The sequence below is a fragment of the Cibotium barometz genome, chromosome 29 (assembly GCF_041138505.1).
Source record: "Cibotium barometz isolate CiBa-2024 chromosome 29, ASM4113850v1, whole genome shotgun sequence".
Classification (NCBI taxonomy): Eukaryota; Viridiplantae; Streptophyta; class Polypodiopsida; order Cyatheales; family Cibotiaceae; genus Cibotium; species Cibotium barometz.
Window position 1 is genome coordinate 49,997,165 of NC_141074.1, and position 17,522 is coordinate 50,014,686.

The 17,522-nt window shown below is 40.2% G+C and overlaps 1 protein-coding gene across 1 annotated transcript; it reads left to right on the forward strand.

Moving 5' to 3' along the window:
• Positions 1–14,586: 14,586 nt before the first annotated feature.
• Positions 14,587–17,217, forward strand: LOC147622311 (peroxidase A2-like). The gene is made up of 4 exons (XM_086823710.1): positions 14,587–14,885; positions 15,045–15,236; positions 15,383–15,548; positions 16,447–17,217. The coding sequence occupies exons 1-4, from the start codon at positions 14,595–14,597 to the stop codon at positions 16,938–16,940; spliced, it is 1,143 nt and encodes a 380-aa protein (XP_086679836.1). The 5' UTR covers positions 14,587–14,594; the 3' UTR covers positions 16,941–17,217.
• Positions 17,218–17,522: the final 305 nt, after the last annotated feature.

The following is a 17,522-nucleotide window of genomic DNA, read 5'->3' on the forward strand; positions in this document are numbered from 1 at the left end:
AATATCCATTATTTCAATATGCTAGGAATTTCTCTTTTTCCATCTAAATGATGGAATTCTAAATGTCATAGGAATTCCTCTTTTAACATTTAAATATTTCTCATAGATAAAATAAATTTATCTAAAATTCATCTTTGAATTTAAATGAACTATCTAATAATTTCAACATGCTAGGAATTTCTCTTTTCCCATCTAAATGATGGAATTCCAAATGTCATAGGAATTCCTCTTTTAACATTTAAATATTTCTCATAGAGAAAATAAATCTATCTAAAATTCATCTTTGGATTTAATTAAAATACTCATTAATTTCAATATGCTAGGAATTTCTCTTTTCCCATCTAAATGATGGAATTCCAAATGTCATAGGAATTCCTCTTTTAACATTTAAATATTTCTCATAGATAAAATAAATTTATCTAAAATTCATCTTTGAATTTAAATGAATTATCCCAATAATTCTAATATGCTAGGAATTTCTCTTTTCCCATCTAAATGATGGAATTCCAAATGTCATAGAAATTTCTGTTTTAACATTTAAATATTTCTCATAGATAAAATAAATCTATCTAAAATTCATATTTGGATTTAATTAAAATACTCATTAATTCCAATATGCTAGGAATTTCTCTTTTCCCATCTAAATGATGTAACTCCAAATGTCATAGGAATTCCTCTTTTAACATTAAAAATGAATTATTAGAAATTCCTCTTTTAATAATTACTATTTATGCATAACCATAAAAATCAAAAATTATAATGAGAATCATTCAATTAATCTAGGATGAATAATCCTAGAATATGGTAGGAAGTCCTCTTTTCATAATATAAATGAAAATGATTTATGTGTTTATTTTTCAGAAGTTTTGCCATAGCTCTGCTCCCATATTCTCAATAAATTTGAAAGAATAAAGTTTAGTATTATTCATGTGACTAGAATAACCACTAATTGGATCATTATCCAATTATGGATTGAATCTTAATTTTACCATAAATTAAATAGCATAAAAGTATTAAAAGCCATTATTTTGGCCTCCAATTAGACAAGCATAGATATTACTTTTAGATTAGAGAAATGCTTCATGAGAAGCTTCATTTGAATTGAGAATAGGTCATAGGAATGACCATTCTTTGGGGGAGAGAGAGAAATGCTTAAAAACCATTATAAATTAAGCATAAATAAAAATTTATGTATTTTTTCATTACAATACATTAAAGAACTTCAATAGTATTCAAAAGCCATTCAAATTTGTTGGAATTAGGGTTGCAAGAATGCACACACAACTTCAAGAAGATGAGGAAGCTTGAGCACAACACAGTAGTGTATTATGAGTGCCAAAAATGAAAGATAACAAGCCCTAGAAGATAATGGGCGTATATACAATGCACGGGGGAAAAAACCTCCTAGTGAGGGAAAAAGTGCCCCGGTGGTCCTAAGTGTGTTCACACACATCACTACTATAATATGGTAACAAATCCCCCCTGGAGTGATGCGGTGAACAAGAGCTAGCACTCATGTATAGGGAAGTGTCTAGCTATGTGGACGAATCCACAAAAGGGAGTAAGCCCAAAGCTTTGCGAAAAGCTTCGAACTTCTCACGAGGCAGAGCCTTTGTGAAAAGGTCTGCAAGGTTATCCTGTGTTGGCACATAAGCCAAACTGATCTCTCCTGCAGAGAGTCTCTCCCTGACATAATGGTAGTGCACCTCAATGTGCTTCGTACGAGCATGGAACACTGGGTTCCGCGCAACTGCCAATGCGCTCTGACTGTCAGTGAAGATGGTGGTGGCAGATGGCTGCCCAACACCCAAATCAGCCATAAGGCGTCTGAGCCACACACACTCAACCGTAGCTGTGAAAGCTGCCCTGTACTCAGCTTCACAACTAGAAGTGGCCACAGTAGGCTGCTTCTTGCTCAACCATGATATGCATGAGCTTCCAAGCATGAAGCAAAAACCACTCGTGGACACGCGTGTGTCATAACAACCAGCCCAGTCAGAATCTGAAAAAACATGTAAATCTGGCGGCAATGATCCCCCCTTGGGATAAAACAACCCAAGATGCCGAGTACCACTCAAATAGCGAAAGATACGCTTCACTGCCTGCCAATGCTTAATGCCTGGGCTATGCATAAATCTGCTCACCTGTGAGACTGCAAACTGAATGTCTGGCCTCGTAATGCATACATAAATGAGGCAACCAACAGCTGTCTGATAGAGTGTGACATCAAAGTGATCTCCAGCATCATGAAGACTCAACTTCAAACCTGTCTCCATTGGAGTAGCAATAGGCTTGCAGTCTTCAAGGCCAAATCTCCGCAACAATGTTTCAATATACTTTGTCTGACACAAAGCAATACCTCCATCACACTGCTTAAATTGTATCCCCAAATAATGATGCAAATGCCCCAAATCTGACATCTCAAAAGAGGCATTCAAATCAGCCTTAAAATCAGCAATATGACTCTCATTTGGTCCTGTGAGCAGCATGTCATCGACATAGAGAGCAATGATTAGATGTACACCATCCACACGTTTAACATACAAAGTGCTTTCTGTTGGACTATTCTGAAACCCATGTGCAGTCAAATATGCATGTATTTTTTCATACCAAGCTCGTGGAGCTTGCTTTAAACCATATAAAGCCTTTTTTAACCTGCACACTTTGTTTTCCTGCCCTCTTTGAACAAAACCACGAGGCTGCGATACATACACCTCCTCATGCAAATCTCCATTTAAGAACGCAGTCTTTATGTCCAGCTGATGTACATTCCAACCATTATGAGCTGCTAATGCACAGATGCTACGAACAGTGGTGATACGACATGTGGGAGCAAAAGTCTCATCAAAATCAATGCCCTTCTCTTGAGCATAACCTTTTGCAACAAGCCTAGCCTTATGGCGATCCACTGTGCCATCAGGCTTACGCTTCAATTTGTATACCCACTTAGTGCCAATGGCCTTCTTGCCAGGGGGCAAGTCACATAAAGACCATGTACTATTCTTCATAATAGCATCGTATTCTGCTTGCATAGTAGCCATCCAATTTTTTGAACTTTGTGCCTCATCAAATGAAACAGGCTCACTTTCATCGCACATACTAGAAACAGCCAATGCATAACAATCTGACGCATAAGAGGCACCATGAGAGCCAGAACGAGTGCGACTAGACAAAGGGGCATCCAACTTGCTGTCACGCAAAGTCTGCACCAGCCATCTAGGCATGTTCCTAGAGCCCTCAATCTCTTGTCTCTCATCCTCAAGTGCATCATGCACATCTGCATCAGATATAGGCTGATCTGTGCCATCATTTAAAACCTGCATAGGCTGAAAAACTGCCTCATGAGGTATTGCACTTGACTGTGCACCACTGAAAAGAGGCAACAATGTATCATAGACATCACGTGAGCTGATATCTGTCTCCTTAGTACATGAAACCAAGGGCTGAACTGCATCTTCCACAAATACAACATCACGGCTAACCAAAATGCGCTTTGTCTGTGGATGATACAAACGATAGCCTTTGCTCTCAGCACTATATCCAACAAAAATACATTTGACAGCTTTGTCATCCAATTTTCTGCGATGTTGCACAGGCACTAATGCATATGCCAGGCAACCAAAAACACGTAAATGGCCAACAGATGGCTTGCGGCTATGCCAAGCCTCATATGGAGTGACAACCTGTAAAGCTTTGGTGGGACACCTGTTTAGTACATAAGTGGCACACATGACAGCCTCAAGCCAAAAACCATGTGGTAGACTTTGACTCTTAACCATACATCTTGCCATTTCCATGAGAGACCTGTTTTTTCTCTCAGCCACACCATTTTGCTGTGGTGTATACGGCACTGTACATTGGTGTTTTATCCCACGCTCAGCTAGAAATGCATTAAATTCTGAAGACATATACTCCCCCCCTCGATCTGAACGGAGGGTGCCCATCTTACTTTCTGACACATTTTCAGCCATAACCAAAAACTGTTTGAAGCACAAAAACACTTCGGACTTTGCCTTCAAAGGATATACCCATGCATGCCTGGTAAAATCATCAATGAAAGTCACGAAGTAAAGGTAGTTTCCAAATGATGGAGTTTGCATGGGACCACAAACATCACTGTGAACAAGCTGCAATCTGCGTTCAGCTCTCACTGATCCATCTTTGGGAAAGGAAGCACGCTGCATTTTACCCAATATGCAGCCCTCACAAACATGCTTGACAGGTGCCTCAAGCTTAGGCAAAGAAGACACCATTTCAGATTTCTGCAGGCGCAGCAAACTTGCAAAATTCAGATGACCAAAACGTGCATGCCACAGTTTTGCATTTGAAATAGCCTGCGTATCCATAATAGCACATGCTGAATCCTCTACACATTTGCCATCCATATTGAGCTTATACAGCCCTCGACATAGTGAACCAGATGCTACAATGATGTCACCACAAGAGAGATCATGAACAGTACATCTGTCATCCACAAATTTTACAACCAAACCTGTTTTGGCAAATGCGGAGACTGACAGCAGATTCTTTTTGATCCCTGGCACATACAATGCATCAAAAAGTGTAAAGGTGTTGCCATTTGCAACATTCAGCACAATCTGTCCAACTCCTTCAACGGGATAAGAGGAGTTATTGGCACAAGTGACAGTATTCCCTGTGGGAGCAGACTCAAGGAAAGTGAATAAACTGCGCTGCGAGGTGATATGTTTAGTGGCACCACTGTCAAAGTACCATACATCTGAATCTACTGCAGACATACATGTGTCATGCAAAGATGGGTCATAACTGCACTGCGCATTGAATGCCCATTCTGTATCTAGCACAACATTAGCAGATTCATTGTTAGAAGGAGAGGCATCTGCAACAGCCATACCAGCCTCTTTCTTCTTAGCCTCTTTCGCAGCCAGCTTAGGACACGCTTTGATGACATGATCATTTCCCTTACAGTACTTGCAAAATGTCTTCTGTTTGTCACCCTTCTTCTCATCTTTGTCTTCCTTCTTTGGTTGCGCAGCATTTGCAGATTTCTGCTTACTAGAAGAAAAGCCAGCTTTACCTTTCCCGCTTCTCTGACTAGCAACGAAAGCTTGATCTGCGACACGCATAATATTCCTGTTTTGCCTTGACTGGTCTTCTTGCAGCAAAACAGAAACTAACTCCTCAAATGATAAGGCATTGGGATTGCCTTTCATCATCAAGCGAAGAGTGGAAGCAAAACCCTGATAAGAATCTGGTAGACCATTCAAAACAGTCTGCACAAGTGAACTGTCTGACAGGATTTCATCTGCAGAAATGAGCTGCTCTTTGAAATCCTTGATCTTTGTCAAAAAGCTATCCATAGAATCACCTTCGTTCATATGCTCACTCTCCAACTGTTTTCGGAGGTAAGCAACACGAGCCTCATTTCTTGCCTGATACAATGTGGCAAGTACATCCCAAGCATCCTTAGAAGTCCTGCAGGAGCGAATATGTGGGATAATGGTACGTTTGACGGACAGCGCAATCAAGGCATGAGCCTGCGCATCTCTACCATCCCAACGAATCTGCTCTGCTGAGAGTGGTGGTTCTCGAACAGCTGCTACAGCACTTGTGCCTGCACCATCATCAACAGTACCTATTTCTGATGTGTTTGCAGCATTCCCAGCCACAATAGGACATGCATCAATACCCTGCACAATGTTCCATAACCCCTTTGCTACCAATACATGTCGCATCATATATGCCCACAATGGATAGTTGGTGCCATCCAACTTATCCTCAGCAGCCAACATGCGGAATACATCATTGTTGTCAGCCATGGCCAATGACTGTACTACTAGATGTAAATGCTGTCTGTAAGAGGTAAACCTGTATAAAATCGACCTGTGCTATGTAGCACAGCCCAAAACAGACGAATGGGCACCTGTCCTGCAGATTTTAATCTTGACAGAAAATCTGCACAGTAGGACGATTTTGCCTGCGCAGTACTTGGAATGCAAAAACGGAGGGCGAAATGACTTCAGATCAGAATTCTGAAATGACCGAGCCCTACGGGCTCGCCCACGGCATATACTAACCTGCAGACGCTCGTGAAACCTCGTCGCAATCGGAGGAGATGAAGCGGCAGGTGCCGGTGATGCTGCCCGGGAGGAGGAAGCCTGCTCTGATACCAATTGTTGGAATTAGGGTTGCAAGAATGCACACACAACTTCAAGAAGATGAGGAAGCTTGAGCACAACACAGTAGTGTATTATGAGTGCCAAAAATGAAAGATAACAAGCCCTAGAAGATAATGGGCGTATATACAATGCACGAGGGAAAAAACCTCCTAGTGAGGGAAAAAGTGCCCCGGCGGTCCTAAGTGTGTTCACACACATCACTACTATAATATGGTAACAAAATTAATGCTTCTCAAGCTTGAGAGGGGTTGAGAAGAGAAACATTTGGAGATTTAAGAAAAAGAAGACAATAATCGACACTTTACCTCCTAAATTACTTAATTCTTTGATCACAGTAGAGGCCCCCAACCAATCAATTGGTTTGGTATGTTGTTGGAGTCACCAAGGAAGATTGAAGAGAGAGAGAAGCTCCAATCTCTTTAATTTGTCGAGGATTTTTAGAGGATAATAAAAAATATCATTATTTCAGTATAATACTGGCATGGTATATTTCTCATATTTTTTTTACAAAGGGCTAAGGATCTATTTATAGGTGAGGGAGGCCTCTAACTGGAAGTCCAACTAGTTTCTAGACTAATCAAAGGTTCTTTTTCTCGATGACTATGTCCATATTCCTTCTCAATTCCTCAATTGAATTATGCTCAATATTCCTCTTTTGAATAAAAGAATTCATGGGATTTGTAGAAATCAATTCTACCCATATTTCCACTTTTGGTAAATAATCATAAATTGAATTATACTAAAATTTCCTCTTCTTCCCATTTAATTTCTTGGATCTCAAATACCATGGGAATTCCTCTTTTTGCATTTGATTATTTGCATTCCAACCTCCAAAATATCCGGTTGAATCCTAATTTCCAATCATTCCTCCAAAATATCCAGTTGAATCCTCCAAAATATCCGGTTGAATCCTAATTTTCAATCATTCCTTCATCGGAGTATCTATGGCATCATTGGCAACCAGAATGCTCACCACCTGTCCACTCAGGGGCCTTTTCGATAGTTCCTAGCTCATAGTATCCAGCAATATATTCTCTTATAAAAATCAAGATGGAATCTCTGTTGAAGATCAGCAAGATCAACCAACAGATCCATATAAAAAGGCCATGGACTCATCCGTTGAGGACCAGCAAGGTCAGTCAACGAGATCCATGCCCGGTTTTAGAAAACAACTCTTACTCCTTGTTCTAATATCTTCCCTGATGCACGTGTGGGTATCTTCGACGACCCAGAGCCCAAGCACCATATAGTCAGCACCCTCTAGGATCCTTCTCGCAGGTGACCTAGGGCTTCACTCATAGGCCGCTTCCTTGGTCCCTCATCCATCGTACCGGAAGCTCACCATTTAAATCAAACTGAGGCTGGTCAAGACCTCGGCCAACCTTGCTACGCGAGACGTCCTCCGTTGACTCTCCGTCAGCTGTTGCAACTTTAACAGTTAGGTCTCCACAGCCTTAATCACAAGACGGTCAAAATGCTTCCCCAGCATTCTTGACATAAAACAATCATTTAAAAATAGGTCATAAATACAGTTTCTATAAGGAACTCTCATCTTTTCACATTGTTCCAATTCAATCCATATTACTTAATCCACATCCATTTCATATGTATTCCCATTCTCATCCAATCACATCATTTTCCATCTCATCGCATCTTTTCTCATTTATCCTCATCAGATCTCATCCACTTGCATCTACCCATATTCACATCTCATCACATCTCATCACATCACATTCATTCACATCTTATCCATTCATACACATCTATCTCGATTCACATCCCATCACAAGAAATTCCTAGAAATTTCTCTTTTACTAATTACTATTTATGCATAACCATAAAAATCAAAAATTATAATGAGAATCATTCAATTAATCTAGGATGATTAATCCTAGAATATGGTAGGAAGTCCTCTTTTCATAATATAAATGAAAATGATTTATGTGTTTATTTTTCAGAAGTTTTGCCATAGCTCCGCTCCCATATTCTCAATAAATTTGAAAGAATAAAGTTTAGTATTATTCATGTGACTAGAATAACCACTAATTGGATCATTATCCAATTATGGATTGAATCTTAATTTTACCATAAATTAAATAACCTAAAAGTATTAAAAGCCATTATTTTGGCCTCCAATTAGACAAGCATACATATTACTTTTAGATTAGAGAAATGCTTCATGAGAAGCTTCATTTGAATTGAGAATAGGTCATAGGAATGACCATTCTTTGGGGGAGAGAGAGAAATGCTTAAAAACCATTATAAATTAAGCATAAATAAAAATTTATGTATTTTTTCATTACAATACATTAAAGAACTTCAATAGTATTCAAAAGCCATTCAAATTAATGCTTCTCAAGCTTGAGAGGGGTTGAGAAGAGAAACATTTGGAGATTTAAGAAAAAGAAGACAATAATCCACACTTTACCTCCTAAATTACTTGATTCTTTGATCACAGTAGAGGCCCCCAACCAATCAATTGGTTTGGAATGTTGTTGGAGTCACCAAGGAAGATTGAAGAGAGAGAGAAGCTCCAATCTCTTCAATTTGTAGAGGAATTTTAGAGGATAATAGAAAATATCATTATTTTAGTATAATACTGGAATGGTATATTTCTCATATTTTTTTTACAAAGGTCTAAGGATCTATTTATAGGTGAGGGAGGCCTCTAACCAAGTCCAACTATTTTCTAGAATTTTCCAGGTTCAGTTTGGCTGAATTTGGACAAGATTTGGACCTAGTTTGGCTCCCTTTTGATTTGGTTTGATCTAGGAGAGAGAGGAGAGATAAAAATATCACAATATTTTTGAGTTTAAAACTCTACCACACAAGTGAAATAGGCGCCTCCTTGAAGAGGTCCCTTCTCCTTACCAAGGTGTCAAAATTGAATCATTATATCCAAAATATCTCATTTTTTTAGTAATACTCATAGTTTTTTTACTAATAAACCTTGTAATTAGTCAACTCTTCATCTTATGTGAGCATTTACTCATTTTTGGGGGTTTTTCTTTTATAAATTGGATTTATCTCCTCCCCACACTTGGATTGATCCTATTGGTCCATAGGAACCTTAATTGGACCATAATCCAAAAATTTCTGAAAATCTAGGCCCTTAGGCTAAGGTCCTTTATACTTCTTTTCAATTAATTCCAATGGCACATTGGAAAGTTCTTTTTGAATTTCTGTTTCAGGGGAAACCATTTTAGACACTAGGAGGATTTTTATATCCAAAAATATCTCAATTTTGGATTACCTCTCTCTAGACATTTTCTCTCTCTAGGTCAAAACAGGATAAAACAGAATCTTTCTTTTATTTCAAAGAGGGGAATAATTACAAGATCAGAAGGGGAGGTTCTTACAACCATTGGACGATCCACTCTATGACTACTTCGAAGAGTGACAACAAGACCAAATTCTCTCTTAGGATCTTCTCTTCTTCTTCGTCTTCCACTGCTTGCAAGTAGTTTAGTCCTTCTGCATGCAATGTTCAGCTGGCCATACTTATCTTGTCCTTTCCTGCATCAAGATGCATATCTTCTTCTTTCCATTTTGGATTGTAATCCTATCAGTTTTCCAATTGTGTTTCATTTTTGCATTCCTGAACCACGGTCTTCCCAGCAACATGAGATATGATCCTACGATCTCAGTCATCTTCAGAACTATGAATACAGTAGTGAACATACATCTTGCCACTTCAATCTACTCTCCTCTGATAATTTTGACTGGCCAAACCCTCCTTTGATCAACCATCCTAATCTGGAATGGAGCAGGCGCAACATCTTCCTTATTGGCTTCTTTTTCCTTATCTTGACCTTCCCATGTCAGTTCTTTTATCTAGTGTAGCATATCAGCCCAATCCTCTTTGTTTGAATCTTTTATCTCCTCCTCTTCTATAAGGTCTGTTGTTTTGAGGCCTAATGGGCAACTTGATTAATGGCTGGAATCTGTTGTTGCTTATGCTATTGTCTTTCTACCACTCTCGAGTTCTTGTTTTGATTATTGTAAAAGCATGTATTAGTGGTGTGGTTGCTCTTATTGTTGCAAATAACACATGGTTGTTGGGTGGTTTTCATATGAAATTCTTCTTTTTTGTGACCCTAGTTATTATATTTGGTGCACCAGACATTCAGTCTCAATCCGGATCCTGTGTGTCCTTCTGCAAGCTTGGCTAGGGTGGCCTTCAGTTCTTCCTGAACGTCCACTGCCTGCTTCCTGCCTTTCTTCTTTCGGGGCTTCTGCTCTTCGGCATTAGAACCTTAATTGGAGTTTGATTCCGAGGTGTCTTCACCGGAATCCAACTCAAAAGTTTCTTCTTCCTTCTTTTTCCTTTTGTGTCAGCTCCTATCTTTTTCTTTTTGGAGTCTTTACTTGTTTGCCTCAAGATTCCTTCAACTCTGGTTGCTCCTGCTACCACTTGTTCAAATGTGAGAGTCTCTAAATCATAAGAGGCTACTATCATCTGGAGACTCTCCCTCAATCCTCTCACAAACCACTAGCTTAGTGTGGATATTGCAGGTTTGTTAGGCTAGTCTAGAAACATTAATAATGCTCTGAATCTTGCTGCATATTCTTCCGTTGGCCTCTTCTTTTGAGTTAGCCTTTGCAGCTTTTCTTATACCTCAGTGGTGGTCTTGTCTCTCCAGAATCTTTGTAGGAAAGCTCTCTTCAAGTCCTCAAACGTCTGGAAGTAGTTCAGACCATACTGGACGTATCAGCTAGTGGCCTTGTCACCTAGAGTTGTTGCAAAATACTCTATCTTTTGTGGTAACGGGGCTCTGGTGGCCAAGAAGATGGTCTCAAAGGAAAAGATATGAGAATTTGGATCCTCCTCACTTTTACCCTTGAACTTTGGGTATTTCAGAGACATCCTTCCCAAGGCTACTTGTTCCTCTCCTTCTTGATCTCCCTACCTCCTGTTTCGGAGCTCCTGGTGTTCTTCCTCTCCCTCTTGATCTCTTAGAGGTTCTTGATTCTATGATTCTTTCTCTTGATAGTGTAGAGCCCCTTCTAAAACTCTTCCTACACGATGTGGCTACCCTTTATTTCTTGAGGCCTTTGACTGCCTATGGTGGGACCGTATTGCTCTACTTAAACTTCCTTCACTCTCCATGCCCCATCTAGTGCACTACTATGACTCACTCATGAACATACCCAACACCATGACATGCACACTTCCTGTCGTTATCTACCCCAATTAGCTCCTATACATTAGAAGTGTTACAAGAGAACATGCATGCCTTGCACGGCACAATTCAAGCTTCTCGTGTAGAACTAACCCCTTACCTTCCTACTCCCCTTCTTGGCATGCTAGTTCCTTAGCAGGAGATCGCCAAAAGTGTCGATGTCTGGTTAAGACTTGACACATCAGTGGTTCAAAACCACTTAGTCGGATCATAAAGAGCAACGACTAATTCTAATGTGCCCAATGCAATAAGCCAATGCAAAGTGTTGAGCTACCAATCTGCCCATGCACAGGGGAGGTGATAAGGATTACGTGTGGGCTAGTTTCTAGTTCATTCATGCTTCCTAATGGTGGTTAACATAAGATGAACATTCATGTAACACAGAGAGAGATAGAATTATGCAATATAGAGTAGCAACAAGAGAGATGACCAACCCAAAATACATTCTTTCAATATTAGCTTAGATTCTCATGCATACACTACTCTAGCATCATTCGATACTCCCTAGAGTTCCCCCTTTTCTTCTTACATCCATATGGGTACTACTCGTTCCAAGAAACCATTATAAAGTTGTTACAAAAACAAGAATACCCAACTCATGATAAGTCTATTACTCAAGGGAGGAACCTTGGCGGTGGCTAGATGGGCTGATCGACTGCCAACACTCTTAAGAATAGTTTTTTTATATTCCATCATCTACCTTGCTCAAGAGCTTCACCCTTGCATGTGGAGAGCTACACCCATCACTCCTTCTCATGCACTTTGTCACATTGTCATGGTTCTTAGGCTGATGGGGGTACCATCTTCCACGTGAGCTCACTCTAGATCATGCTAGATGGAGAGCCACACCCATCACTCCCTCTCATCATGCACTTTGTCACATTGTCATGGTTCTTAGGTTGATGGGTACCATCTTCCACATGAGCTCACTCCACTAAACTCTAGATCATGGTAGATGGAGAAGAGAGCACTCAATTAATACAAATGAAATAATGCTTTTACAAAAATGAAAGATTGGATTTTATAATTCATAAGCATTTTCTCACTAGGTTTCTAAGATATTGACGTTTGAGTCTAGGCTCCTCATGTTATGAACTTGATGTACATGACTTGGGAGCATCTTAAGAGCACTTAAAATGTAAAATATACAGCTTTACAATATATGAAGATGTTCTTTTACATTTGAAGTGTAGACATTGTGTCAATAAAAAAAAAATATAGACATTATGTCAATGAAAAGTATATGTTAACAAAAATAGTTAACATGGGTCTAATGCACGAGGCATTTTTGTATAGGGGCTTACATAAAGGCTCTACATTTATATGAGGGCTCTACCTTATGTAGAGCTCAAAGGGAGCTCTATGTGTATACGGTAGAGCCCTTATGCAAATGCACAAAGTTATATGCATTTGCATAAGGGCTCTATCTTATGCATATACACCTCTTTAAAGAGTATGCAAATAATATTCTCTTGTTATGTTCTCCTTTCTTCTTGTAGTTCGTCACTTTGCTTTGGTTAGGTATTCACTGCTCTCCATTCTCTTATTATGGTAAGCTCTAAACCCAACTCTTTTTTTAAAAAAAAATTCCACCCCCTGGTGCTGTGGGAGTGCTTTTTATTTTTCACATGCATGAGAGCTCTCATTTGTAAGAGATCTATGCATTTGAATAAGGGTTCTACCTTATGCATAAGGCTTAAAGAGACTTATATACATAAGGTAGAGCCCTTATACAAATGTATAGAGCTTAATGCATGTGATGGCACTGCCCACCATCCTATGATTGATGGGTTTGTGACTAGCGATCAACCTTCTTGTGATCTCATGCTATCGCCATCTGCCCCATGACTCCAATGTGTATCTCTTTTTCATCGATCACCCAAGTTGCCTTCCATGTAATTCTATGTGGCCAATCAAAATGTCAATTCTTGGTCTTTGAAGTGTTACTCTAGTTGTAAGACTTGGACTTCACAACCAAGAGGTCATGGGTTCAAGTCTCCCCCCATCATGGGTTCAAGTCTCCCTAGCCCCATGGATAAAGACACCTATGTTCCCAGAGTGTGTGTGGCTCTTTGTCCTACTGGTTGCTTGGGTTTACCCGAGACAAGTGGATCCTTGTGCGACCGCTCTGCTATGGTTGGCGAGGTTGCATGTGTTGTGGATTGTCTTCAACATTCATAGTAGTTGCTACATTGTATAAGGTCTCCACCTCCATTATGCATGGATCTTAAAGAGAGCTCTATGTGAACTTGCATATTAACGGCTCTATCTTGTGCATAGACCTCTCTTTAAAGAGTATGTAAGTAAGATTATGCAAATAATATTCTATTGTTATGTTCTCTTTTCTTCTTATAGGTCACTCACTATGCTTTGGTTAGTCACTTACTAGCTCTCCATTCTTTAATTATGGCAGTAAGCTCTAAACCCAATGCTCTTTTTTTAAAATGCCACACCCTCGAGTGCTTAGGAAATTACACTAGTTTACAATTACTGTTAAAGAGCGCTTAAGCTTTTTCTTTTTTTCCATATTTTTTTCTAGGTTTCTGACTTTAGTTTTTTTTTTCATTACTGTCAAAGCACTTCAATGTATCTTGACAAGTATGACATATAGTTTAAATTTGATGTTGCCCAGATGATAGGACACCACTTGTAAAGGGGATTTTGTAAACTTGTTTCAAAGCATTTGGATAACATTTATTGTATAGGGAGTGGATTTAACACTAAATTTTTTTTAAAAATGATGTACAAAAAAGGTAGATTATGCTAAAGCCTTAGATATATAGAGTTGCTTTTCTTAAAAACGTGTGAGGATAGAGCTATTATTGCAAAATAAGGCTCTAACTATAACACTTGAGTAAGATTCTAAAATTGTTTTGAAGCGTGAGATAAGGCTTTAACTTATAAAACACTAAGGAAGATTATAAAAAAATGTTTTGAAGCGTGTGTAAAGGCTTACATTATCTATTTATTTATTATTTTAATTTTTCAATTGAAACTGGAAGCTAACTTGAAAGTTGTGGGTTCTAGTACACTTCACGAAGGATGAGTGGGAGCACTAGTAGAGTGACTATGGTGTGTGTGTGTGGGGGGCGTTGGGGGGTACTAGCGAGTGTGGAGACGATGAAGAGCCCGGCTCGTGCGAGGCCATGGCCACATTTGCATGAAGAAGCAGCAGCAAAGCTTCACTAAAAAATCCTATATATACACTCCCAATCTTCTCATATTGGCGACCTTCAGCTTGAGTATTGCAATTATGGCTATCGCCATGTCCACCTTGATCTGTAGTATAAGGCTTCTCTTTCTTGTCGTCACCACCTTCTCTCTTCATTTAACTCACTTGCGGGCTTCTCAGGTTCATGGTGATGTTGGATATGGTGATGGTGGAGCTAGCAGTAGCTGGCCTGATCGTCAGGGTAGCTACTACAATCAAACTTGCCCTGAGGCCGAGTACATAACGTTCTCTATAGTGCAGAAGGCTGTGCAGAGGGAGGCTCGCATGGCGGCATCATTACTGCGTCTCCACTTCCACGATTGCTTTGTGGACGTATACTCTCTCTCTCTCCCCCCCCCCCCCTCTCTCTCTCTCTCTCTCTCGTGTGCGTGCGTGCATGCGAGTGAGAGAGAATTGCTTTTTTATTAGTAGTTAAACTGTATGGCTTTTTTAAATTAATAATTAAACTGCATGCCTTAATTGCTTGATTAGGGTTGCGATGGATCCATTCTCTTGGACTCCACCCCCGCCTTCGAGAGTGAGAAAACAGCCTTTCCCAACAAGAACTCCGTGAGAGGCTACGATGTCATCGACGAGATCAAAGCCTCACTCGAGAGCACTTGCCCTCAAACGGTCTCCTGTGCTGATATCGTAGCATTGGCCGCACGAGACAGCGTGTTGCTGGTGATTTTAAGCCCCCAGTTATCCATAACACAAACGTCCATCAAAGAATGTTTATAGTTTGATCCTAAGGTTTTATAATCTTAAAGTTTTATATAAATTTTGTTATAGTTTAATGTGTAACCCTTAACATTATTATTATTGTGCAGAGTGGGGGACCTTACTGGCAAGCTCAATTGGGAAGGAAGGATAGCTTGACAGCAAACAAGACTGCTGCAAACCTCGCTCTCCCTTCTCCGTTTGCCACCATAGACGAGATTACAAGAAAGTTCGAGGATGTGGGGCTCTCAATGGAGGACATGGTGGTCCTTTCGGGTATAATAATCTCTTAACCATGATTAGTGCGATTACTGCTAAGTAATGGTGAACCAGAAGATTAATTACTTCTGGTGTTGAGGTTTCTAAGTAATGGTGCGATTACTGCTAAGTAATGGAGAACCAGAAGATTAATTACTTATGAACTTGTGTGAAAGCAATGATATCAGTAATAATCATTTATAAAGGCTGTAATAAGGGATGGATCCAAGCTTTAAATTTGGCACCTAAGTCTAGGTGCCATAGAAAGTCTAGTGGCACTTTTGCCATCAACCATGGGTGTCAAAATGTCACCTTTGGCTAAAATTTTGAGTGCCCCTTTTAATAACAAACCACTTTACTTTGAGTAATGAAAACATATTAGTTTTGTAAGTGCATTAAGCTTTCACAATTCAATAGACGTCTTCTCATCACACAAAATACATTATAGCAAGAGAATTTTTAAAGGCATCATAAATTATTGAAGACTTACCATATTCATTATGTATTGTGTACTATATTATATATATTATATAGGATATATACCCTTGGTCACTTAGACCCTTAAGGCTAGGTGCCATTGGGCACTTTCCTTGTTTTTTCAAAGTGCCACGTTGGCACTTTTACCAGAAAACGGAGGTGCCATTTGGCACTTGAAATTGTGAAAGGCTCTCGTATGGGTGCCAAATTTAAAGCCTGGATGGATCTTAATGAAGATTAATTAGCAGATTCAGGTTCACTTTTACCAGAAAACGGAGGTGCCATTTGGCACTTGAAATTGTGAAAGGCTCTCGTATGAGTGCCAAATTTAAAGCCTGGATGGATCTTAATGAAGATTAATTAGCAGATTCAGGTTCTAATATTAATGAAGGTTAATTAGTGGATTAATGTGCATGCACGCTATGCTATATTCCTGCAGGGGCACACACAATAGGGCAAGCTCGGTGCGCGACCTTCCGCGACAGGCTGTTCGACTACAAGGCGACGGGGCAGCCCGACCCGCTGATACAGACGGACTTCCTTAGCTCGCTGAGGCAGCTGTGCGGCAACAGCAACGACAGCTCGTCGCTGGCGGTGCTGGACGTGTCGACACCCGTCACCTTCGACGTGGGCTACTTCCGGAACCTGGCGCGCGGCCAAGGGCTCTTGTATTCCGACCAGCTCCTCTACGCAACCCCCGGCGTCACCCGCAATCTCGCCTCCTTCTACCTTACCCACCAGCAGGCCTTCTTCGAAAAGTTCGCCCAGGCAATGGTCAAGCTCGGCGGCATCGGATCCAGGCGCGCAGCCTCAGCATCCGCTGCCTCCGTCTCCGTCTCCGGGGGCGCGGGCGCCATCTCTCCGACCGCCGGAACCGGGGAGATCCGCAAGAACTGCCGCCTCGTTAACAGCGAGCTGATTAACGTACCATAGCCAATAGCTTTCTTTAATCAAGACTTATGTAGGTTAGCTCCTATGTTTAGCTAGTCTCATCTCCGTAGCTGTGTGTGTGTGTGTGTGTGTGTGTGTGTATAGCTAGGTGTATGCCCCTTACGATAGTTTGGATTGATGCAGCTGCTAGATGATGGGAAGAAACCACTAGGTACATTGCTGCTGCTTGCTTGTGGCTGCAGTTTTTTTTGTACTTCTTCCCTCTTTGAAATAAAAATCCTGTAAATTATCTAGAACATCAAGACTTCAAGTTTGTGCATTTTCTGTTATCGCTCGGCAACTTTACAAACAGGAGGCTTGCACGTGTGCTATGACAACTTTCATTTGAATTTGCATTTGGTCACCGCCGCCAAGATACAATGTATGAGAGATGATCTATAGAAATACACACAAGTTTTTATAGCCTACACTACATCCTACTTAAAGCTTTGGGTAGATGTAGCAACCATCATCTTTAACTAGCTTGATATTGATGTTCTCTTTAGACACCTTTGATATAAAAGGCAATGATGCATTCTCAACAAGTGACAAAACCTCTATGTGGTGGTTCCCTCCTACATAGAA